General features: G+C 52.0%; 1 protein-coding gene across 5 annotated transcripts; it reads left to right on the forward strand.

Annotated features, from left to right (window-relative positions):
- The first annotated feature begins 8,551 nt into the window (after positions 1 to 8,551).
- P2RX5 (purinergic receptor P2X 5) lies at positions 8,552 to 23,354 on the forward strand. Of its 5 annotated transcripts, none has more exons than XR_004347269.1 (14): positions 8,552 to 9,212; positions 12,764 to 12,802; positions 13,186 to 13,336; positions 13,972 to 14,043; positions 14,329 to 14,404; positions 14,491 to 14,587; positions 14,846 to 14,926; positions 15,170 to 15,308; positions 15,771 to 15,907; positions 16,364 to 16,457; positions 16,607 to 16,672; positions 18,704 to 18,786; positions 18,988 to 19,736; positions 21,179 to 23,354. XR_004347269.1 is itself a non-coding variant. In XM_032615556.1 (14 exons), the coding sequence occupies exons 1-14, from the start codon at positions 9,076 to 9,078 to the stop codon at positions 21,246 to 21,248; spliced, it is 1,392 nt and encodes a 463-aa protein (XP_032471447.1). In that variant the 5' UTR covers positions 8,557 to 9,075; the 3' UTR covers positions 21,249 to 23,354. The 5 variants fall into 5 exon arrangements, 2 of the variants coding, with proteins under 2 accessions (XP_032471447.1, XP_032471448.1); XM_032615556.1 differs by having other exon boundaries at positions 8,557 to 9,212; positions 19,587 to 19,736; XR_004347270.1 differs by lacking the exon at positions 12,764 to 12,802 and having other exon boundaries at positions 8,554 to 9,212.
- The last annotated feature ends 1,666 nt before the right edge of the window (positions 23,355 to 25,020 follow it).

Below are 25,020 nucleotides of genomic sequence, written 5' to 3' on the forward strand. Positions count from 1 at the left end.
TTCCTGAATCGGAAGGCTTACTGTCATAGCTACATAAATTTTTCCTAAAATAATATTTCCATGCATTGCAGTTTTCTTTTTTCATTTGAATCTATTATAGATATATTCACTTACATGAATCTATAAACATTTTCTTCAAAATTTTTAATTTTTAAATTTAATTTTATTTATTTTTTTATACAGCAGGTTCTTGTTAGTCATCCATTTTATACACATCAGTGTATACATGTCAATCCCAATCGCCCATTTCATCACACCACCACCCCCAGCCCCCGCCACTTTCCCCCGTTGGTGTCCATACATTTGTTCTCTACATCTGTGTCTCAATTTCTGCCCTGCAAACCGGTTCATCTGTACCATTTTTATAGGTTCTACATGTATGCGTTAATATATGATATTTGTTTTTCTCTTTCTGACTTACTTCACTCGGTATGACAGTCTCTAGACCCATCCACGTCTCAACAAATGACCCAATTTCGTTCCTTTTTATGGCTGAGTAATATTCCCTTGTGTATATGTACCACATCTTCTTTATCCATTCATCTGTTGATGGGCATCTAGGTTGCTTCCGTGACCTGGCTATTGTAAATAGTGCTGCAGTGAACATTGGGGTGCATGTGTCCTTTTGAATTATGGTTTTCTCTGGGTATATGCCCAGTAGTGGGGTTGCTGGATCATATGGTAATTCTATTTTTAGTTTTTTAAGGACCCTCCATACTGTTCTCCATAGTGGCTGTATCAATTTACATTCCTACCAACAGTGCAAGAGGGTTCCCTTTTCTCCACACCCTGTCCAGCATTTGTTGTTTGTAGATTTTCTGATGATGCCCATTCTAACTGGTGTGAGGCGATACCTCATTGTAGTTTTGATTTGCATTTCTCTAATAATTAGTGATGTTGAGCAGCTTTTCATGTGCTTCTTGCCCATCTGTATGTCTTCTTTGGAGAAATGGCTATTTAGGTCTTCTGCCCATTTTTGGATTGGGTTGTTTGTTTTTTTAATATTGAGCTGCATGAGCTGTTTATGTATTTTGGAGATTAATCCTTTGTCCATTGATTCGTTTGCAAATATTTTCTCCCATCTGAGGGTTGTCTTTTCGTCTTGTTTGTAGTTTCCTTTGCTTTACAAAAGCTTTTAAGTTTCATTAGGTCCCATTTGTTTATTTTTGTTTTTATTTCCATTACTCTAGGAGGTGGGTCAAAAAAGGTCTTGCTGTGATTTATGTCTAAGAGTGTTCTTCCTATGTTTTCCTCTAAGAGTTTTATAGTGTCCAGTCTTACATTTAGGTGTCTAATCCATTTTGAGTTGATTTTTTTTGTATGGTGTTAGGGAGTGTTCTAATTTCATTCTTTTACATGTAGTTGTCCAGTTTTCCCAGCACCACTTATTGAAGAGACTGTCTTTTCTCCATTGTATATCCTTGCCTCCTTTGTCATAGATTAGTTAACCATAGGTGTGTGGGTTTATCTCTGGGCTTTCTATCTTGTTCCATTGATCTATGTTTCTGTTTTTGTGCCAGTACCATATTGTCTTGATTACTGTAGCTTTATAGTATCGTCTGAAGTCAGGGAGTCTGATTCCTCCAGCTCTATTTCTTTCCCTCAAGACTGCTTTGGCTATTCGGGGAATTTTGCGTCTCCATCCAAATTTTAAGAGTTTTTGTTCTAGTTCCATAAAAAATGCCATTGGTAATTTGATAGGGATTGCATTGAATCTGTAGATTGCTTTGGGTAGTATAGTCATTTTCACAATATTGATTCTTCCAATCCAAGAACATGGTATATCTCTCCATCTGTTGGTATCATCTTTAATTTCTTTCACCAGTGTCTTATAGTTTTCTGCATTCAGGTCTTTTGTCTCCCTTGGTAGGTTTATTCCTAGGTATTTATTCTTTTTGTTGCAGTGGTAAATGAGAGTGTTTCCTTAATTTCTCTTTCAGATTTTTCATCATTAGTGTATAGGAATGCAAGAGATTTCTGTGCATTAATTTTGTATCCTGCAAGTAAGAGTGATTTGACTTAGAATTAGAGAGCAATGTGCTCTCCAGAAGTGGGGAAACTGAGTCTTGCAGATTTGCTGCTGGGCATTAGGAAGCAAGTAGTATTGCTGGTGGTCTGTCTAAACGAGGAACTCTTCCTAAGTATCACAGGGAAGACAGGACCAGGGTGCCAGCCTCCAGGAGAGGCAGCTGGCAGCTCTGCTCCCCCTCCCTCTGCCCCAGGATTGGATTCTGGGTCTGGTTGGTCAACTCCTAGGACCTGTAACAGCTGCAGTCCTGAGTGGTCGGGGGACTGCAGGTGTGCTCTCTGGAGGCGTCTTCTCTGCAGGGTCTGGGAAGGGGGCTGGGCTAGCCCTGCCCAGAGCGCTGGCAGATGCTCTCGAGCTCCTGGCCTTGTTTCCTGGGTTTGACTAGTGTCCTACCCTGGGGTAAGTTTTTCTTTCTTTTTATTTTTTTCAGGAACAGTGAATTTATTTATTCTCTTCACGTGGTAATGGTTCATACTCATGATAACAGAATTCAAACAGTGCAAAAATCAGTCTCCCTCATGCCCCAGGCCCCCAGTTGTCCTTTTTTTTTTTTCCTCTGAGAAAACCAGGATTACCAGTTTCTTTTTTCTGTGCATTCTTCAAGAGAGAGTTTATGCATATAAAAACATCCTTTAAAATTGCAAATCGTAGTATATAATGTATACACTCTTCTGTATTTTGCTTTTTTTCATTTACTAATCTATCTTGGAGATCATTTTATATGAACTGGAAATCTATTTTATTCTTTTTAATGGATGGTTTATTGTCCTGTGTATCTGTTTTGGGAGGTACCATAATTTATTTAACTACACCATTATTGATTAACATTTAAGTTGTTTGTAGTATTTTGCCACTTGTGTATTGGAGCAGGTGTAATTGTGAGCAAAGATGAATGTGGTCAGGAATTTTTTTCCTCTCTTTAGAGCTGTGAGGTCTGAGATTGACGTTGGACTGCTGGGGTGGGAGAAAACACCACTGGCCCACTGTGGTTCTGCAGACCTTTTAGATTTCCTAGTCTGGGAAAGGCTACCAGCCTAACTCCTGGATTCTACACTGGAGCTTGGGGTCCTTTGCCTCCTAGGTGAAGAACTCACGGGTAGAGTAGCAAGTTAAGGACACTAGAACCTCTAGGTCAGGGGTTCCTAACTTGTTTGTTTGCCATAGACCCGTTTGGCGATCTGCTGAAGCCTAGGGACGGCTTCTCAGATAATTTCCCAGCATTTTATTGTGAACATCTTCAAACATACAGAAAAATTGAATTTCACACTGAACACCTGGCTTCTTCCATTAACATTTTACTATGCTTGCTTTATCGTATTTTTCCATCAGCTTGTTTTTAAATATATAAGTTTATAAAGAACCAGTTATATTGAAACAGTGATCAGAATATTAAAAAAAATTTTATGGAGATACATACTTCTTTATTAAGAAAGGAAAATGGGGAAATATGTGTAATTTCTACTGTTGTTAAGATACAGGCACTGCAAATACTCCTGTGGTTTGTTGCCTACATTCATAATTGAAGGAAATGGTAAATTTCAGTTAAAGTGTAGTAAAAATAAATACGTAACCTATTTTTCCATCCAGCTTCACAGACCTACTCTGTTTAGGCTGGGTCACTTAAGAAAAAGCATCTGTTCTACCCCAGGCTTTGTCCTTTTGCAGCCATCTATCAGTCACTCCAGGCACCATTAGCTGTTCCTGGAGGAGGAAACAACTTGCCCGAGGCCATCAGCTAGTTTAAGGAGGAATCTTCAGGTCTAATGTTTTTCCACAGAGGCTTCATTACGGGCGGGCAGGGTGTAGGGCAGCAGCAGCTAGGGGGTAGTGGAGGTTCACAGGCGTTGCTGGGGAAGAGGCACAGGTGGAGCTCAGCACGTCAGGTTCCTGGGCTCTACCCACTAAGGGTCCTGATGCTCTAGTCCGGCTTGGGCTTGCGAATTGGCTTTTGGGGCAAGCACTCTGGGTGAGCTTTGATGTCAAGACCCACACCCTGTGAGCTACTAGTTAATGAGCTCAGGGTTTGTTCATCTGATTACACTTTGTCAGTGGGTAGCGCTCAGCACAGACTTGGAGTCTTGATGACTGACAAGTTGCTTCAGGAGACAAATGTAACATAATGCTCTAGTAGAGTTATCTCTGTTGAAATATTCTAGAAATACACACTCAAAGATAAAGGCTTAGCCACTCTACTCTTGACACTTCAAATATGCAGGCTAATGGGTAGAGGCTGGATGATCAGGAATCACCCTTCCCCCCTTCCTCCTTCCCTCCCTCCCCCCATCCCCCCTTCTCTTCTGGATGACCACTTATCTCATTATAGACCCAGTGGAGCAGGGTGGTAAAGCCTTTTCTGCCTTCATCGCCCTATAGGACAGATAAGGTGTGCACTCAGCTGTAACTCCCTGAAACATACAGATCAGATCCTGTCCTTTGGGAATTTAGAGGAGGGGGATCCAGGAGGCCTCTGTGAAGGAGACAAAGCGCTGTAAAGGCTGAGCCTTGAAGCCATGAAGTACTGAGGAGAGACCCGCCTGAGCAGAGGCACAGGGGTTGGAAAGCGTGGGATGTGATAAAGCTGTCAGTCGGTTCCCCTGAAGCTGGTGTTTGTAAAGGGCTCGTGAGGCCAGAAAGGCAGGTGGGTATAGAGACTGCAACAAAGAGGAAGAATCTATGGGAGGACTGAGTGCAGGAGCTGTGGACGCCGCACCCACTCTCGGGTTTCACACGAGGATGTCCCGCGTGCTCGCGGTTCATCACTACGGTCCTGTGAACTCGAGGAGACAGAGGTGGGATGGCCGAGGGCTGTTTCACGAAGGTGGGGAGAACCCCGCAGGGAGCACAAGCAGGGCCGTCTTGCTAGACCGTGCGCCGTGTCCGTGCTGGCGCCGCTGTGTGGGTTTGGTTGGTTTGAGTTTGAATCTTTATCCTTTTCAGTGCCCAGTGAGCCAGCATTTGACGTTTAGTCTTTTAAAGTGACACCTCAGTGGAGTTTTTCCCCAGGTCACATTCTGAGAACTGAGTAATGAGTAAGAACCCATCACTTAAGACAGGACTCAGAAATGCTTCCTGCGGAGACAGGCTTCCTTCTTCCTGTTGACTCTTCTAAGCAACATTAGTATCTGCTATTTCTTTTTTTAAAAAATTTTTAATCTTTATTGGAGTCTAATTGCTTCACCATACTGTGTTTGTTGATGTAGCACAACAAAGGGAATCAGCCATGTGCACACGCGTGTCCCCACATCCCCTCCCTCTTGAGCCTCCCTCCCGCCCTCCCTGTCCCACCCCTCTAGGTCATCACAGAGCGCCAAGCTGATCTCCCTGTGCTCTGCGGCTGCTTCCCACCAGCCAATATTTGACATTAGTTAGTGTGTATATGTCAATGCTACTCCCACATTAGCCCAGCTGCGCCCTCCCACCCCAAGTCCTCAAGTCCATTTTCTATGTCTACCTCTATTCCTGCGCTGCAGCTAGGTTTGTCAGAACCATTTTTTTTTTAAGATTCCATATGTATGCGTTAGCATATGGTGTTTGTTTTTCGCTTTCTGACTGACTTCACTCTGCTCACCATTGCTAATTATTAGAGAAATGCAGATCAAAACTACAATGAGGTAGTCATGCCAGTCAGAATGGCCATTATCAAAAAATCTAGAAACAGTAAATGCTGGAGAGGGTGTGATGAAAAGGGAACCCTCCTGCACTGTTGGTGGGAATGTAAATTGATACAGCCACTATGGAGAACAGTATGGAGTTTCCTTAAAAAACTACAAACAGAACTACCATATGACCCAGCAATCCCACTACTGGGCATATACCCTGAGAAATACTATTTCTTAAATGGACCAGTAATGTCTGTTAATGGAATGTGTTTATCAAAGCAGGACTCCTCCGAGCAAAAGAAAAATTAAAGGATGAATTGCTTCATGAAACCCTTTCCGTGCCACGCCTCTCCCACTCTTGTCCCTTCTAGGTCGTCCAGGATATTTCGGGCTCTGAAGGAGGGCTCTCCTTGCCTTGTGATGACTTCCTTTTGTGCCCTAGGACAGATTCAGATTTCCTATCTCAGGCCTCGTTTGAGCCCTCCTCTCCTCTGGGGTGGGAAATTGAACCTCTCCTCCAAGGACGTTATTTGATGAGATTTGTATTTTATTTCTCTTTTGCTTCCTTTTAATTTTTTGGAGAATATTTTCTGAGTTCATTTAATAATTTCCCATCACTTCACTGCAGCTACCTTAAATCATCCAACGAGACAGTCTTACGAACCAGATGAGATTGGTCAGTCCCTTCACTGCCAGCCCCTTTCTTTAAGGTGGACGACAGTCATTATAATGAAGCGTGATGTGGATGCCTTTGGGGGAGGAGAGGGAAGGGGGCTTTGACTACTTTGAGAACTAGCCATTCCCCCCGACCCCTGACTTACTACTTGCTAAGCTGATAAGCATTTGCCCGGTAGTGGTGGCAGATCATTTGAACAGGGTGCCTGTTGAGATGGGTTAGGTAGAGGCTGGAAGAACCACTCAGAGACAGCAGGCAGTTTTCATTCGAGTGGAGAATTCATCTGGGATTTGGAAACACCCCTGACTTGAACTTCTAATAATGCAAACGTAAAAAGCAGACTCTGGTACTTCCCTGGCGGCCCAGTGGTTAAGACTTGGCACTTCCACTGCAGTGGGTGCAGGTTCGATCCCTGGTAATGGGAACTTCTGCACGTGCGGCCAGTAAAAAAGCAAAGACCCCTGCTCCCACTTTGGGTATAACGGGAGTTAGATCTGAACGTGGGGAGGTGAGCCGGCCCCAGTGATGCGGAGGTAGGTTGCAGATACTTAGGTTTGCAGCTCCAGGGAAGTATTTTTCACATTGTTTTGACCATGACCCACAAGAATATATTACACGTCATTGTACGCACACACATGCTTCAAACAAACATTTCACCAAACTGTCTACACTTACTTCCTTAAACACACTCTGATATTTTCTTTTTGTGAATATGCTGGTTGGAACCCAGTAAACTGATGTCCTGACCCACTGATGGGTCTGGATCTAGCCTGAGAAGCTGTGAGGGAGCCCACAAGGAGGGGTCTGGCCCTGGCCCTGAGAGCAGCGCTTTCCCCTTTGGATGTCCCTCGTTGGCTGTAAAGCACCTGGATAGTTCTGTCGGAAACTGCAGCCTGGTCTTGGCTGGGCCTGGGGGGTTCAGGAGGGGCTGCCCACACTGGAGGGCAAACAAGAGCAGGTTGGTGGGCCTCCTCATAAGGCGTGGTGTCACTCCACTGAGGCTGCATCTCCTCTGAGTGCTGGAGAGCTGTGTGAGGGGAGGGCTGAGGAAGAGGCTGGCAGGAGAGTGAGGAAGGGAGGCCTGGTGACAATTCCTAAGCCTTTTCCCCAGGATGATGTCAGCTTCCAAAATCCCCAGCCATGACTGGAACAGGGCAGCAGCGGAAATCTCCCTGTTTAAAACGTCAGGCCTGAGTTTCACTCAACAAATATGTACTGACATATTATGTAGCAGTCATAGCGGTGGGCATGGGATGCAGAGATGTCCAAAGGCAAGGTCCCCGCCCTCCTGGAGCTTACCGTCTTAGTGGGGGACACAGACAATAAGTAAATAAGATCATATTCAAGAGTGACAGGGGCTCTAAGGGAATAAGAAGGGGTAATGGGATAGAAAGTGTTTGGGGTGGAGGTGCTTTTGGTGGGTGGTCGTAAGAACAGGACTTTTTTTTTTTTTTTTAAGGAAATGGCATTTGAATTGAAATTGATGAACAGTTGCAAAAATCTGTGCTTCCGAAATGGCAGCTTGAGAGCAAAATACAGATTTGCAGGTCCCATCCTAGCCTTAAGGGAATGAAAATATTTGGGGCAGGGCCCAGGAATTTGCATTTTTCTTCCAAATGATACCCATGCTCACTAAAACTGGAGACGTGCTGCCCTGGGGCTTTTACTTTGAGAGGAGGTCACACCTGGTGAACTTTAGGGTCCCTTCTAACTCCCAACTCCCAGAGCCTGTGGTTCAGGGAAGGGAACTTATTCCTGTGTGAGAGCCAGGCTACAGAGAGGAGCAGGACCACGTCCGGTCAGACTGCAGGATGGCAGCGAGTGAAATGCGGAAAACGAGCGTGCACAGCCCAGCACACACGTGCACACGCACACCGAGCTCACCCAGGACCCCGCCTCTCGATGGCTGTCCCACGTTCTGAACCTGATCTTCACAGAGGTGTCCTCATCTGTGTTCCCACTGCCTCTAATTTAATTCCACCGTCCGTGAGGGGTTGCAGATTCAGCAGCTTCGGTGAGGTCCATCTCTTGCTTTGGGAGCATTTCCACAGCTGGCCCCCGCCCTCTCTCCAGGCATCTTTAAGGTCCCAGGCCTCGGCTGCCTGTCTCCCCATCCCCACCCCACCCAACCTCCCTGCCCTACAGAGTTCTCCGTGCTCTGGCCACTGGGGCGTGCCTGGCAACTGACTTCCCCGGAGTGTGGGGCTTAAACGGGACGGCCACAGCTGCTGCAGTAGGAACGCGCGCTTCATCCCAGCCCCCATCCTGTGAGGGGAGGGCGAGGGTTGCCCCAGGGAGCAAGAAAAATCAAGAAAGCTGTTTGTATCTTTCTGTCAATGCTCTTTATCCCGTCTTCGCCTCCACTTCCTGTGTTGTAGGCCCCCTCCCCTGGCCTCAGTTTCCCCGGCCATTCAATAGGAGGAACCCCTGGATTTCTTTAGGGGCGGAGAAGGGGCGTTGCTTCCAAAGGAGACCCTCTTCTCACCGCACCCCTCCCGGGCGGCGATCGCCGGGAGGGCCCTCGCAGACCAGTGGCCGGGCGGCGGCCCGGCGGTGTCACTGTCACAGTCAGGGGAGGAGGCAAGGTCGCAGTCTGAGGCCCCCGCCTGGCCTCGGGCGGCGCTGCCGCGGCCTCGCCAAGCGCCGGACCCCGCCCGGTGAGCCGCGCACCCGGGCGCAGCGGTGCCCACACTGGAGGCCGGGCGGCGGCGGGGGCGGCTCCATGCGGTACACGTGTGGCGACGCGATCGCGGGCCAGGTGAGCCGGCGCCATGGGGCAGGCGGGCTGCAAGGGGCTCTACCAGTCGCTCTTCGACTACAAGACCGAGAAGTACGTCATCGCCAAGAATAAGAAGGTGGGCCTGCTCTACCGGCTGCTGCAGGTCTCCATCCTGACCTACCTGGTGGTGTGAGTTCTCCGGGGCTCGGGGCTCGGGGCTCGGGGAGGGGGAAGGGCCGGCTGGGGCCGCAGCTGTGGTCTCCGGGGGCTGGGAATTGGCCTCGGGGCGCGGGGGGTGCCCTGTGATTGGGTTCTGGGACCCTGCTCGGGAAGGCGGCCCTTCTTGTACCGTTGGGCTTAAGGGTGGGGGGTAAGAAGGGAGCCCTCAACTCCCCAGCGGCTCTTGAGGTGATGAGATGCGCCGGGGTTCCTGGGGCCCCCCCATTTGTGAGGCTTTCCGTGGGCAGTTCTTTTCTCCAGGGCTGGGGCCGCCAGTGCTAGGGCTTTGGGAAGGGGGCGAGGCTGCAGGGGCTTGGGCTGCAGCTGTCATGGCAGCCTCCCTGGGCCCTAGCCCGGGCTGGCCCAGGCCGGCCCCCGGTGGTTTATTTATAGTCACTGAGCTCAGTGCCAGGCTCCCGGCAGGGGCAACTCAGGAGCCGGGCATGTCCCAGAACTCCCTTCTGGCTGGCTCGCCCCACCTGCGGCTGGCCTCTCTGGGGGTCCTGCCCCAAAACCCTCTACGCTCCCTGGCACCCAGCTCTCCTGTCTGCCCCCCTCCCCCGCCCTGCAGGAGCTGGCACCATCAACTGAGGGGCAGCTCCTTGGGGTCAGCCAGGCACTGTTCAGAGGCCTCACCCCCAAGCAGGGAGTGGACAGGCGGAGAGGAAATGACACCAGACAACTGGGATGCGGATGTGCCTCTTTTATTCCTTCAGTTTAATGCTGTTGAGTCCCTCCTACTTCCTGACTTGGGGAGCAGTAGAGGCTCCTCCAGGGAGGGCAGCCCTGACCTCACCTCACTCCCACCCGGAGGCTGGGCTTCATCCCCGGGCTTCATCCCTAAGACACCTGGCTGCCCCCGACCTGAGGGCCTTCTGTCTTACTGCTCCTCAGCCAGGCTTCCCTTTCCTCCCCCACGTCGTTAGCGCCCACTCATCCTTCACACCTGGGTTCTCGCATGCTCCTCCCCAGAATTCCCACAATGTAATTACGTGCTTATTCAGGGGATCATTTGCTTAACGTTCGTGCTGACTGCCCTTGTCAGCCTGGGGATGCCATGAGGGCGGGGCCTGCCTGGTATCCCCTAACTGCTTAGGGGACAGGTGTGAAATGAACGAGTGAATGAATGGTGGTTGTTCCTTGAGTATTTGCTGAATGTTTCTGTCCAGGCCAGGCCCAGTGTGTCGCTACTAAAATGGCTGGTTGGCTCAAGGGTCCCAACCCTCTCAGAGGTCCTTAGAGATGGGACAGCCTAGGGCCCCAGGACATGCCAGCTCTGCCCCCAGAGATGAGGGTGGAAGCATCCTGGTTGCTGCCTGGGAGAGGCAGGGCATCCCACAGCACTGCTGCAGGACCTCAGGAAGGTGGCTTCCTGCCCTCTTCTGGCTGCAGTTTTCCCAACTTTACCAAGGGGGGTGACCTGGACAATCTCTAATTAACAGTAACCTCAGTAATAAGTTGATGTTATATTCATTGAGCTCCTCCTCTGTGCCTGGCACTCGCTGTGCTAAGCCATTTACGTGTGCCGTCTCGTTAAAAAAATTTTTTTTTTATATTTTGATGTAATTTACACTCAGAAAAGTTTTAAGAGTAGTACAGTTTTTTTAATGCCCTTCACCTAGATTCCTCAAATGTTAACATTTTACTACATTTGTGTTTTCCTTATCCCTTTCTCTTTCTATGTGTGTGTATACATGTGCAACTTTTTTCTGTTGAGTAGGTTGCAGGCGTGATGTCTCTTGATTCCTAAATTCTTCCATGGGTATTTCTTAAAAACAAGGAATCTCTTATTTAATGAAGTAAAAGCATGAAAATTCGGGAATTAACATAAAAATATTATCATCTAAGCAATAGACCTTTTGTAAATTGTCCCCCAAATTACCTTTATAGGAAAAGAAAATCCGAAATCATGCCTTGTGTTCAGTTGTCATGTCTCCTTTAATCTGGAATCACTCCTGAGTCTGTCTTTGTATCTTATGACACTGACGTTTTTTGGAGAGTGCAGGATCTTTTAAAAACCATTTTTAAATTGAGGTAAAACTCATATAGCATGTAGTTCATCATTTCAACCATGTTAAATTACACAATTCAGTGGGTTTTAGTACATTCACAATGTTGTACAACCATCACCACTGTCTAATTCCAGGACGTTTCCATCACCCCCAAAAGAAGCCTGTGTCTATTAACAGTCATTTGCAATTCTCCCCTACCACCATCCCTCCCTTGGTAACCACTAATCTACTTTTTGTCTCTATAGCCCATTCTGGACATTTCATATAAATCAGATCATTACAACATGTGGCCTTTTTTTGTCTGGCTTCTTTCACTTAGCATAATGTTTTCAAGATTTATACATACTGTAGCCTGTGTCAGTAAGTTATTCCTTTAATTGCTGAATAATACCTCATTGTGTGGATACACCACATTTTGCTTATGCATTCATCTGCTGGACATTTGGATTGTTTCTACTTTTTGGCTATTAGGAATAACGCTGCTAAGAACATTCATGTGTAAGTTTGTGTGTGGATATATGATTTCAATTATCTTGGTTATATACTGAGGAGTGGAATTGCTGGGTCATATAGTAACCTTTGGAGCAACTACCCAACTGCTTTCCACAGCACCTACATCTTTTCACATTCCCACCAGCAAGTACCAATTTTTCTGCATCCTCACCAACACTTGTTATTTCCCATTTTTTGGATTACAGCTGTCTTACTGGGTGTGAAGTACTATCTCACTGTGTTTTTTGATTTGCATTTCCTGACTAAAGATGTTGCGCATCTTTTCACGGGCTTATTGGCCATTTGTATCTCTTTCTTGGAGAAATATCTATTCAAATCCTTAGCCCATATTTAAATTGGATTACTTGTCTTTTTTATTGTTGAGTTGTAAGACTTCTTTGTATATTCTGGGTACTAGACCCTTATCAGTTATGTGAGTCACAAATATCTTCTCCCATTCTCTGGGTTGTCTTTTCACTTTGTTGATAGTTTTTTTTTTTTTTTTTTTTTTTAATTTTATTCTTGGTGACTTTCGGAAGTTTGCCAATAGAACCTCCTCATAAGTAAACTCTGGAATTCACATGTACTCTTTTTGTTGTTGTTGTTGGGGGTAGGAGTTTATTAATTTATTTTTGCTATGTTGGGCCTTCATTTCTGTGTGAGGGCATTCTCTAGTTGCGGCAAGCGGAGGCCACTCTTCATCGCGGTGCGCGGACCTCTCACCGTCGCAGCCTCTCGTTAAGGAGCACAGGCTCCAGACGCGCAGGCTCAGTAGTTGTGGCTCATGGGCCTAGTTGCTCTGTGGCATGTGGGATCCTCCCAGACCAGGGCTCGAACCCGTGTCTCCTGCATTAGCAGGCAGATTCTCAACAACTGCGCCACCAGGGAAGCCCCGATAGTGTCCTTTGATGCACAAAAAAGTTCTTAATTTGGATCAAGTCCAACTTACTATTTCTTCTTTTGTTGCTTGTGTTTTGGGTGTCAAAGAGTACAGGATTTTGCACTCTAATTTTGTAGAATCTCCCGCAATTTGGATCTGTCTGAGGTCTCCTCATGGTAAGTTCCAGGTTGTACACCATGTCCTTTAACCATCCTCACCCCTCTGGAAGGAGGTGCACTTAGCCCTGTGTTGACCCCCAGAGTTCATTGGCTCACCCGGGGTCACATGGCAAGTGTGGGTCGAGCCGGTTTCATCCCAGGCTTGCCCAGCTGCAGGGCCTTGGCTCCTGAGAGCAGCAGCCTCTCGCTTCTGGGGTTGCTTGTCACCTCTGCTGCTTGCAGGACTGGCTTTCAGGCGGCAGAGGGAGTTGTGACTCCTGCCCGGGAGCTGGTGGGAAAGGTGGAGCCCCAAGCCTGACCCCTCCACACCCTGGGGGCCTGAGGAAACTTCCTGAGGGCAGCAATGAGGCTGACGCCCACCTGCTTGCCCCTCCCTGCAGTTGGGTGTTCCTGGTGAAGAAGTGTTACCAAGACACGGACACATCCCTGCAGAGCAGCATCATCACCAAAGTCAAGGGTGTGACCTTCACCAACACCTCAGAGCTTGGGGAGCGGCTCTGGGATGTTGCCGACTATGTCATCCCACCCCAGGTCTGAGCCCCACCCAGCACAAGGGCCCAGGCTGGCAGGGTCTGGATCCGGGTGGGTGACATGGGAAAGTGCTTGGGGAGCCAGGGACCTCCATTCACTGTCTCCCTTGGCCTGGGATGGCTGCAGGGTTTGCAGATAGACTCTGCCCAGGTCCTTTACCCCATGCCAAACCCCAGCCCTCCCCAACTGTGCCTTACGGGGCTGCTCTGTTCCCATGAAACCCTGAGTCTGTTGAAACCAAATGGGACCCAGAGAACTTCCAGGTCAGTGTGAGTCAGGTGGCCTGGCACCGAGAGCCCTGCCCTTATATTGGCCACTGTCCCTGGGAGCAGTTCCCTGTGCCGGGGCCGGGCCATCTCATCACTGCCCCTTCTCCTCTCTCCCCTCCTGTATCTCAGCTTGGACCCTGGGGGCTGAGGTCAGAATGGTTTGGGGTTGTGGGCATGGAAGAGACCCCTCTAAGCATACCTGCTCTGGGATTCCGAGGTCAGTAGGCTCGTGGGTGGGATCCACTGATTCGTGGCCTCAGTGTCTGCAACACCCATGCAGAGATCCCACCACCTGCCAGGCAGCCCCGGGAAGGGGGGACCCCAGATGGCAGGAGGGGGTTCCTCAACCTCCCTCTGGTTTCTCAGGGAGAGAATGTCTTCTTTGTAATCACCAACCTGGTCGTGACCCCCAACCAGCGGCAGGAAACCTGTGCCGAGGTGCGTCTTGGTGCAGAGAGCTGGGGAGGGGGTGGGAGAGCTGCCAGCAGTACTTGGGGTCCACCCCTCTCCTGAGGCAGGGGTGTCGACCCCCTCCAAGGGCCCTGCGGGATGTGTGCACCAGCGTGCATACCTGCATTATTCAGGGGAGAAGCAGGTTCTCAAGGGGTGAGCAGCCACAGGCAAGGGAGGAACCCCTGGCCTCACCCTGGGATGGGACCTGGTTCTGAGAAGGGGTCCCTGCAAGCACCTGCCCCCTGCCAGGCACCCTTTCTCTCCTGGCAGAGTGAAAGCATTCCGGATGCCTTGTGCTATGAGGACAGCGACTGCCCTCCTGGGGAGCCTGTTGTGGCTGGAAATGGTGAGGCCTGGAGTAGACACGGCTGGGGGCAGAAGGGGAGTTGGAACCAGGAGGTTCCTGGCGTTGTCCTTCTCCCACCCCTGCAGGAGTGAGGACTGGCCGCTGCCTGTGGGCGGGGAGTGAGCAAAAGGGCACCTGTGAGATCTTCGCCTGGTGCCCGGTGGAGACAAAGTCCAGGCCAGCGTGAGTGGCTGTAACCTCGGGACCCTGAGGAGTTACCCAGTCCTGGGCAGCGGGTCCCAGCCCAATGGTGGAGACGTGTCCTGGGGGAGAAGCCAGGGCACCCCACAAAGGCCCCAGGACCACCCCGACATGATCAAATTGACTGTCCTTTGCAAAGGCTCCAGGGCACCCAGGGAGCACACAGGCTTCAGCCTCCGCACAGGCATGGAGGGGGCGGGGTAGGGCCTCCTGAGCAGACTGTCCTGCCTTGGTTTTCAGAAAGCCACTCCTGGGCGAAGCTGAAGACTTCACTGTTTACATAAAGAACTTCATTCGTTTCCCCAAATTCAACTTCTCCAAGTACGTGGGCCCGTGTGTATGGGACACTGTGTGGAATGACCCACCGGGTGATGAGGGGGCACCCTTTCCCATGCAGTGGCGGCAGGGCTGTGTCCTTTCGTACTGGAGGATGTTGGGGGGTGGGAAAGCAGTCAGGATCTGAGGGGCTTTAGTCAAGGGCTCAGTGTGGGTCACGCCCGGTTTCTGGCCTGGGAACAGCGAGTCTCACCTTCCTTTCACTGGCTCTTCATGGCCTCCACCCAGGACAAATGTGCTGGACACCACAGACAGAGCTTTCCTGAAGTCCTGTAAATTTGGCCCCAAGGACCCCTACTGCCCCATCTTCCGACTTGGGTCTGTGGTCAGCTGGACGGGGAGCAGCTTCCAGGAGATAGCTGTGCAGGTGGGTGGTGGGGCTGGCCGGCTCTGGGCTTGAGCTCTGCAGTGAGGAGGGGGTGTGGAGGAGGACCCTCGCCATGGGGTGGCCCTGCAGTCACCTGCCCATGGACTGTCTTAGAATTAGCTGTGCTGCACACTTGCACCTGCGTCTGGCTCTGAGTCCAGGGGCATCAGCTGAAACCGAGCCAGGAGCCCCACTGGCACCCTGGCTGTGGTGTGAGGTGCCAGTAGGTGCTCGCTCGGGTCATTCATTCCCTTCTCCCTGGAGCATGAAGCAGGAGGATATGGGCTGTTAGCGACGCACTTTTCTCAGTCACCCCAGAGGTGTGAACCCTGGGCCTTCTTCCCTCCCAGAAGGATGCTCCAGTGGGGCCAACCCCCTGCCTGAGCTCTCCACGAAGAGCTGGTCTGTGACTTGTATCTCCAGAAAGTTCTGTGCACTGATTCTTGTCTCTTTTGCATCAAGGGTGGTGTGATAGGAATTCAGATTGAATGGGACTGTGATCTTGATAGAGCTCCCTCTGAATGTTACCCTCGCTATTATTTTAACCGTCTGGACAACAGATTTTCAGAAAACTCTCTTTCTTCTGGGTACAACTTCAGGTAACTGGGGCTAAGTCTGCCACCTTATGACCCTCTCCACGTTTCGTGTCCTTGCCTGGGTGCCAGCGCTATGACACCCCTTCCTGGGGGTGGGTGTCAGAGTGGGAGGTACAGGGAGGCTGCCAGGGGGCCTCTGGGAGAGAAGCATCGGCCATGGCTCTGGACTTGCCCTGAAGCTGAGGCCTGGGTCAGGCCCATCAGTGCCTTGGTGGTCCGGGTTGGCCCAGCAGTCGTGGGAAAGCCCTTGCCTCTTGGGGAGCGTCTGGCAAGAACTTCAAAGATCTGAACGAACCTTTTATGTCACGTCAGCAAGGGGGTCTCCAACCTTTCCTGGGCCTGCTGAATGCCAGGGTCCTGGCGTGGGGGGATTATAAACCTCCAAGGTAGTGGAGCCTGTGTTGCCAAACAGGGAAGACACAGGTAGGCCGAGGGCTCCCCAAGCCATGTCTCCCCCAGGTTTGCCAAGTATTACCGAGACGCAGCTGGGGTGGAGCTCCGCACGCTGTTTAAAGCCTACGGGATCCGCTTTGATGTGATGGTGAACGGCAAGGTGTGTGGGTGAGGCTCCCCTTCTGAAGCTGGGTAGGTCCTGCGAGGGTGGGGCATGCTGGGGGGACCCCATGTTGGCTCTGGGGGAGTCCCTGGGTATCCCGCTGTCCTGCTGCCTTCCTCACCCCACCTTGTCTCTCTGTGCTCCAGGCAGGGAAGTTCAACATCATCCCCACAGTCATCAACGTGGGCTCAGGGGTGGCGCTCATGGGTGTGGTGAGTACCTCTCCCCCACCCCCTTTACCCTCTGAGCACCCGCGGGGGCGGGCAGCAGGGACACTGCCCCACGGGAGTTGTCCCAGTGCTCCAGAAAGAACCAGAACTGGGGAGGTGAGTGCGGATGGGGGTGAAGGGCGGAGGGCTCTCTGGGACTTCGCAGCCCCCAGGTGGCCGTGACTACCTGGGCTTCTCTTTCCAGAGCCAGAGAGGCTTCTGCCTGTGGCTCTGCAGCTGAGGGGGGTTCTCTGGGATCCTGCGCAGCCTTGTCTCCACTTCTGCTAAAGAGAGGCAGGATCCGGCTATACACAGAGCTTCTCAGCCGCAGCCCTGTTGACACGTAGGGCCAGATCACTTTTTTTGTGGGGTGACTGTGTGCATTGTAGAGTGTCTGACAGCATCCTCAGCCTCTACCCACCAGACGCCAGCAGCACCTTCCCCCACAGTTGTGACGGCCAATAATGTCTCCAGACGTCGCCAAACTGCCCCCCGGTTGTGAATCACGGGGCTGAAAAATGAGAGGCAGGGAAGTCGGGCTGTAGTCCAGGTCTGTCCCTTCAGTTGGGCAGAGGGGCCACCGGAGAGGAAGTAACAGCTGGAGGGCAGGGAAAGGCTTCCTCTGGATCTTTCATGCCCCTTTGTTTTTCTGGAAGTTTTTTAAAGACAAGGCAGTCATCAGAGTGGCTCACACCCATACCAGCAAGCCACTTGCCAAGGTTTCTGGCAGCCTTGTCCCTGGTTCCTCTGCCCAGGAGGTCACAGCAGCCCCATGGGGGCTTCCAGGGGGACCTAGGACTGACTTCTTATTGAGACCAGGAACTGACTTCTTATTGAGACCAGGAACACCATGTCCTGTAGCAGGACTCAAAGAGGCCATGCTCCTGAGAGGTGGTCAGTGGATGAAAGTGGGCCCCAAGGGCCTCCTCTTAACTGCAGCAACATTGTTGGGAAGCCCTGCACGTTTACATAGGTAACTTCCCGAGACAGGGGCCACCTTCAGACATCACTTTCTTATGATGGGGGTAAATCAGAACACAGGCATCTGGGGACACACTTGTGAAATGAAGGTAAGGGGGAAAAGTGGTAGAGGCTGGGTGGGGGGTGAGAGGAGTGTTCTCTGTGGAACAAGGAATTGATAACCTTTTTGGCATCTGGGGGGGGGGGTGGTATGGCAGGGAAGGTTGTGCAATGCCCAGGGTCAGAGGACCTGCTTCACCTGTGGTCCTCCATCAACCCTCTCCCACCCCCCCCCCGCCCCCTCCTCTCTGTGCAGTGGGTGGAGTCGCCCTCTGGTGGAGGAGACTGGTATTTGCGCCATCCACTCTGGTCTGAAGAGCTTGTGTTCAGGTGTCAGTGGGTCGGTCCGCTGGGTTGGCTCAGCTCTCCTCATCTTTCCTTGACCGCTGCTGTGGTGTCCTTGTTGTTCAGATACCCTCCAGTCCCTCTCTCACTGCCTACTAGAGGGATCTTCCCGCAATGCCAGAATTCTGTTCCTGGCCCTGCTCCCAGGCATGACGAGCCTGTTCCTCTGCAGTGCCCTTCCTGGGCGTTTTTTCCTTTTTCCTTTTATAAAATCCTATTCAGCCCGAAGACTCAGCCCAGATGTTCCTCCCCAGGCTGAGTAGGGTCCCAACTTCTCTCTGCTGCCCCTGCTCCTGTCCCCATCATGGGACATTGTCACTGTCTTAATTTATATGCCCGCCTCCTGCACCAGAGGGGGAGTCCCCAGAGAGTCTCATTGGCTTACTCTTTCCCGCACCCCAGGGCAGTGCTCAGCAGACACTGGCAGAAGGCGTGATCCGACGGGATCAGGGTAGTGCGGGGTGCTCAACCTGAGGGGTCAGACGGGCCACTGGCTAACTCTGGCTCTACCATGGAGCAGCTTTGTGGCCTTGGACAAAGATGCCTCTTTCTGAGCGCAGCCCCCCTCAGGGGTTGCTGCAGGATCAAATGGGATGTAGTTGGTGTCAAGTGGCCGGGTGCTCTCTGGAAGTCTAGGATCCTGAGTCAGGGACCCCAACTCTTTTGCAGGGGTCTTTCTTCTGCGACTTGGTACTCATCTACTTCATCAAAAAGAGCCACTTTTACCGAGACAAGAAATATGAGGAAGTGAGGTCAGTTATGCTTCCAACTAGCGGCCCTCGGGGAGCCCACTAGGTCAGCCTCTCCCGCTCCCGGGCTCAGAACTCTTACCCTGGTTTTATGTCGGCGTTTGGCGGGTAGAGGCAGGGCTGAATACGGGGAGCTCCCTTGGAAGGGCTGGGTAAGGCAGAATGTTCTGAGTACCGGCTCTACAAAACTGGATTCTACTTCAGAGCAGCTGGCAGAAGACAAGACCACCCAGGCCATGGGCAGGAGACCTCGTTTCCAGGCCTGGCCCTGCCACTGTCTCCCCAGGTGACTTTGGACCAGTCCCAGGCCGCCTTGGGCCTCACTTTCTCTCTCTGTGAGATGAGAGAAAGTGTTGGTTTACATACAGTGCTTTCCAGCACCTACAATTTTAGGATTCTTGGACTTGGTGGTCCTGGTGAGCTGGGGTTGAGGGAAGTGGAGTGGTAAGGGAAGGAAAAAAAACGGATTTCCCCCCCTCACTCTGGGGGCCTAGGGCAGTGTGTGTGTGTGTGTGTGTGTGTGTGTGTGTGTGTTTTCAGAGGAGCTGGGACGGGAAATGCACCGGGCGTTGCTCCCTCACTCCCACCCCAACCTGGGACAGGGCGGAGGGCCAGCCTGCATCATCTGCCTGGACTGAACCCCAGCCCTGGTTCTCTGGCTGAGCCCTGAGCCCTGACTGCACCTGCCACCCCTGCTGAGCTGCTGGGGGAAGAGGGGCGCCCCCTGCAGGGCGAGCAGCTCACCAGTCCCAGGGAGGAGGTGGGACCCACAGGCCAGGGTTAATGGGTCATGTCCTGCCCAGGGACCTAGAGGTCCTCGCCCGAATGGCAGAGTCCTCGCAGCAGAGCGTGGCCCCGGACGCGGCGGGGTTGGCGGAGCAGCCAGAGGTGCAGGATGGAGTCGGCGCCCAGGAGAATGGCTGTGTGTGCCGGCAGCTCCTCCAGCCTGCCAGGTGAGGGGCTGCCCAGCCGAGGGCCAGGAATGAGGCCCGCAGAGACAGCCCAGCTGGCTACTGTGCTCCCTGCTCTGGGTGACCTGGCCCCAAGGCAGGATGCCAGGGACCCAGCAGAGCCCATCCAAGCTGGACTCGGGGGGAGGGGTGCTGGTGGTGCTTTAGCCCCTCCACGATGCCTGTTACCCTCCGGTACCCCTGAGCGACCACAAACCTGTCTGCTTGCTATGCTGTGCCCACGTTAAGACAGTAACAGTACTATCATTTACTCAGGCTTACTCTGCTGGGCACTGCTCTGAGTTCTTTGTACATGTGAACTCTTTTCAGCAACCTAATGAGGTGGACATTAATATCTCCTGTTCTAATGAGGAAACTGAGGCTCAGGGAGGTCAAGTAACTTGCTCAAGTCACACAGCTAATAAATGGCAGAGCTGGGATTTGAACCTGGGCAGTGGGTTCCTAGAATCCAGTTCTCCATCAGGTTGTTTTGCCTTACCGGCCCATCATCCCTCCACGCCTCATCAGATGCCTCCCCCTAAGCTCCTCTTTGATGTGGAAATTCTGGAGCTGCCCTAGCCTGAGGACAGTGGTGGCTGTGCTGACAGGTGACCTGCAGGCGACCCTTCCCTGAGCACTGCCCAGAAGCCCCGGGCAGCCTGGCGCTTTCTGTAGACCTGACCACAGCCTGGCGTGGGAGGGAGCCCTGGGCTGAGTCAGGAGGCAGCCCTCAGGCCTGCTCTGCTTCCCTGCCTCGCTATGTGCCCCTGAGCAGGTGCCTGGCCCTTTCTGGGCCTGTTTTCCTTTTTGTTCTGGGGGGGGGGCTGGACACAGGGGAACCTCCAGCTCAGTAGGGTTCCCTGACTCTCCTCTCGTGAACTACGTCAGAGGCGTTCACTGACCTGGGGCTGGCTGCCCTCTGCTTCGAGCTTCCATTCTCTGCTGACTCAGCGATTGGCAGCCTCCAGTGGGGAGCTGGGCCTGGGCAGGGAAAGGGAGAGCGGTAAGCCAGGATGGAGAGGGAAGGCAAAGGATGGAGAGGAGTGAGGAAAGAACAATGGAGAGGCTGGAAGATCTGTTGGGGTAGGCCTGTGCCAGCAGCCCCCCACACGCTCCCTGTCACTTCCTGGGTGCTCACCTGAGCTCCTTCGCCTACAAGAGCAAAGAGCGGTTGCCCTGCTGGTCTTGGCCAGCCTCGCCTGTTGCTGTGGGGCCGCAGCGGCTGCTCATTGCTGGGCCAGCTCCCGAGGCCGCGGCCTGAGCGCCTCCCCGTGCCTGGGCTGCGGCCAGGGAGCCCTCAGACTGCTGCTGTGAACGCTCACTGCCTGCCGCGCTGCCAGCCAGAGGCTTCTGCAGGCGGAGCCTGCCTTTAGGGAGGCCGTCCCTGCCTGCAGGGCTCCCAAGCGTCCTCTGTGCCCTGTGTGCCCCCACCCGCCCACACACAGGTCTGGCCACCAGGGGAATGGAAAGGTGAATGTGGAGCAGCTGCAGAACCTGCAGACCGTGGAGGCATAGCCAGAGCTGTTGGCTGACAGCAGATTTGGTGAAGATTTGAGGGCAGAACTGCCCACAGCTCTGACCTGGGAAGAGTCATCGTCATCCACATGGGACGGGGCTTCCAGGCACAACCCTCTCTCCTGCGCTTTGGGATCCTGCTACAAGCCTTTTGTTGTGTGTGTGCGGAGGGGAGCCTCCCAGTGGCCACAGTGGCTCATGCAGAAGAGGCCCTGGGGAGGGGAAGGGTGGAGGGCAGGCCAGGGGCCTAGAGTGTCTTCATTTTTCCTGAGAACTTAGTAGGGCATTCAGTTATTCATTCATACAACGAACACTGATGCCTGCTACGGGCTGGGCCCTGTCCAAAAGATGCTTGAATGAGACACTGACCTGGCCCCCAGGGAGGGGGGCATGTATGTAATTCCCTTCAGAGCCGACAGACATGACAGCTGGGCCCAGGACTCTGGCCTTCCTCCAGCTTCTAGCTGAGACCTGCACAAATCCCTAGAGCGAATGATGGCTCCTCAGAGAAGGACCTTGGCCAACACCCAAGGAGACATGTGGCCTTGCCCTCAGGGGTGAAATTTAAAGGTGGCCAAGGAGGCAACTGGGAAAGGACTGGACCTGTGAGGAGGCAGCTGGCCATGAGGAAGGAGAGCCTCGGGAAGCTCAGGGGATAGCGTCTCACCCAGATGGGAGACACATCTGCCTGTGTGGTTTGGCTCTCACTGTTCTGTGGGGCTTGCAGTGTCCCTGCCCGGCTTCCCTCCCTGTCTCCTCTAGGGCTCCATCTGAAGGGCTAATGAGATGATGAATGGCGCTCAGTCGTCAGGTGGAAACAGTTGTTACTAGGTTGGCCTTCAACCCCCTCCCTCAGTGGCTGTAAAGCACTGCTACTGAAGTGTGGTCTGGACCAGCAGCATCCGCATCGTCTGGGAGCTTGTTAGAAATGCAGTCTCAGGCCCCTCCCTCATCCCCCTAAATCAGAACCTGCATTTCAGCAAGACTCCCAGGTGATTCATGCGCACGTGAAAGGTTGAGAAGCAGTGCTTGAGGAGATATACAAAACCTGGTTCTCAAAAGGTCAGTTTTGGTGAGTGGCATCAATTTCCAGGTCAGACTTAGCGCAAGCTACCTTGAGACCAAGCAGATTCCCCCCTTCCCTCCCTTGGGAAAGTGGCATTATGCTCAATTCATTTAAATTAAAATATTTTGACTAGGTCATACTTAAATGACTCAAAATTTAAGAGGTACAAAAGAACAGAAGTGAAAAGCTTCCCTCCCACCCGTCCCAGAGGCAACCTGTGTTACCAATTCCAAGAGGCTCACCTGTCTTGCTGAGAATCCACTGGGTTACTCACGCCTTCCCTCAGGAAATGAATTTTTCCTGCCGCCTGCAGTCAGACCAAGTCTCCTCTGTCAGATGCAAGAGAATATGCTGGGCTAGGGAGCCGGCTGGCTCGCTTCTCCCTCTGCACTGGCTGAGGAGCCCCAGCGAAAACGCAAGGGGAGGGGTCTAGAACTCAATCATGGTTGTTGAAACCAGCTGGCAGCCCAGGCCTGCAGTGCTGCCCGTCACCCAGCAAGCCTGGGTGCTGTGTGAGCACCTGCCCTGACTCGAGGGAGGACTCTGGGAGGACTCTGGTTCTCCTCCGCACAGAGCGGGGAGAAAACATCCTTCCACTGGGGCCTTTGGACAAGAGGGTTGGAGGGGTGGAAAGGTCTCTGGCGAGGCTGGCCTCTGGGGCACAGGGGCGTGGTCCCCAGAACTGGACCCCTTCTAGATCAAGCAGCTCCTCCCCTGGGCTGCTAGGTGACCTGTCAGCAAGCCCAACCTGCTGTCTGAAGAGAAAAGTGAAAACTCCAGGTGATTTGCTGTGGTTTCACTTCCTCTCTAAGGCTAACCCTTGGATATGATAACACAGCATGTTACTTATATGTCTGGGAGTGAAAAGGGCAGGGGTCACGGCCACTGAGGAGCTGGGTCTGGCTTCTTCTAACCTGCTTTTGGAATCACTTGGCAGCAGCCGTAACACTTCGGGACAGCTGTGCTATTTGTTTCATACTGGAATGGAAATGTCTCCCTACAGCTACTCCTTCACAGTCAGTAAATATTTATTGAGTGCCTGTTGTGTCAGGTGTCGCACTAAATGCTGGTGACACAGTGCGAGCAGCACAGAAACGGTCCCTGCCCAGGTGCTCAGAGTCTAGAGGTCACATATCAATCACAAACGGGATGGGGTGCTTTGAGAGTCCTCAGTGAGGAGGGGCCAGGTTTCCACAAGGAAGTGACACACAAGTTGAAGTCAGAGAGGTTAGTAGCAGTGTAACTAGGTGATGGGGGAAGCATCCAGGTCAGGGAACCGCATGTAGAAAAGACGTGAGAAAGAGCAACTGAGGAATTGGAATGCAGACGGTGTCACTGGAGCAGCTTCTGTGAGGCTTTCATCAAGTTAACGTTCTTTAATTTTAAGGGTTGCCCCTTTAAACTTACTGCCATGGAGGACTTAACCTAACTGTTTCTTCAAGTCCAGCAAAGCTTTCCAGGTGGCCTCTCCCGTACATGTCAGAGGCCCCATGTTCAGGAAGCCAGACTGGCCAGTGGCCCCCATCAAAGCTTCTGGATGGTGTCACAGCCAGTTCCCATGCTTTTGAACAGCATCACCCCTGCCCACGTTTTTGCAGAAACTTGGTGAATGAGTGGGAGGCTCATTAATCTTACAGAAACTGGCTTTGAAGTGGGAAGAAGAGAAGCAGGAACTTGAGCACTTTGCAAACTTGGGAAAGCCCCTTTCCCTCGGTGTACCTCATCAGGAAGATGATCATGCTAGCCTCTCAAGATCTTTCCATGCTGACATTTCAGTATCACAAGAATTGTCTATGCTTATGTTCAAGCCCTGGCCTAAAGCCATCTACCTATTCCATGCCTTTGGAATACCATGATGCTGGCCAATGGGAAAGTTTCAAATTGGGTGCTATTAACGTGACATCATAGGGACCAGCCATTGAAAGAGCAAAGTGCGGGCTTCCCTGGTGGCGCAGTAATTGAGAATCCGCCTGCCAGTGCAGGGGACATGGGTTCGAGCCCTGGTCCGGGAAGATCCCACATGCCCCGGAGCAACTGGGCCCGTGCACCACAACTACTGAGCCTGCGCTCTAGAGCCCGTGAGCCACAGCAACTGAGGCCCGCGCACCTAGAACCCGTGCTCCGCAACAGGAGAGGCCACCGCAATGCGGCGAAGAGTGGCCCCCACTCACTGCAACTAGAGAAAAACCCGCAGGCAGCAACGAAGACCCAGTGCAGCCAAAAATAAATTTATATATATAAAAAAAAAGCGCAAAGTGCCCTTTACTCCTGATGCAGTGGTCATCAGGACTGATCAGTCACGGATGCCTTTTTGTGCCCCCCAAGCCCATCAGTTCCTTTCTCAGTGGCTAGCTGACCCCTGGGGATAAAGGGGGGGAATGTGACTTCCTCCAGGTGTCTCTGAGTACCCCAGATAGGGTCTGCAGTGCCCTGGGAAGTCCTTAAATCACCCCATTTGGAATGGCATCTTGCACGTCTGGAAAAGGGCTCCACTTGGTTCCAACCTGCCCCCCACCTCTCCAAGTGGTACAACTCTCCTCAGAGCATATTCTCCAGTGGACCCAAGAATGCTCTCTACAAAAGATACCTTTCTTTCAGCTGTTTCCCCTTAGGCCAGCACACAGAATTAAAGGGGGGAGATATCAAGCATTTTCTGGGTCCTGACCAGTATATGTATTTTCTGACATTTTAATTTGGTTATAAAAT

The sequence above is a fragment of the Phocoena sinus genome, chromosome 20 (genome assembly GCF_008692025.1).
Source record: "Phocoena sinus isolate mPhoSin1 chromosome 20, mPhoSin1.pri, whole genome shotgun sequence".
Taxonomy (NCBI): domain Eukaryota; kingdom Metazoa; phylum Chordata; class Mammalia; order Artiodactyla; family Phocoenidae; genus Phocoena; species Phocoena sinus.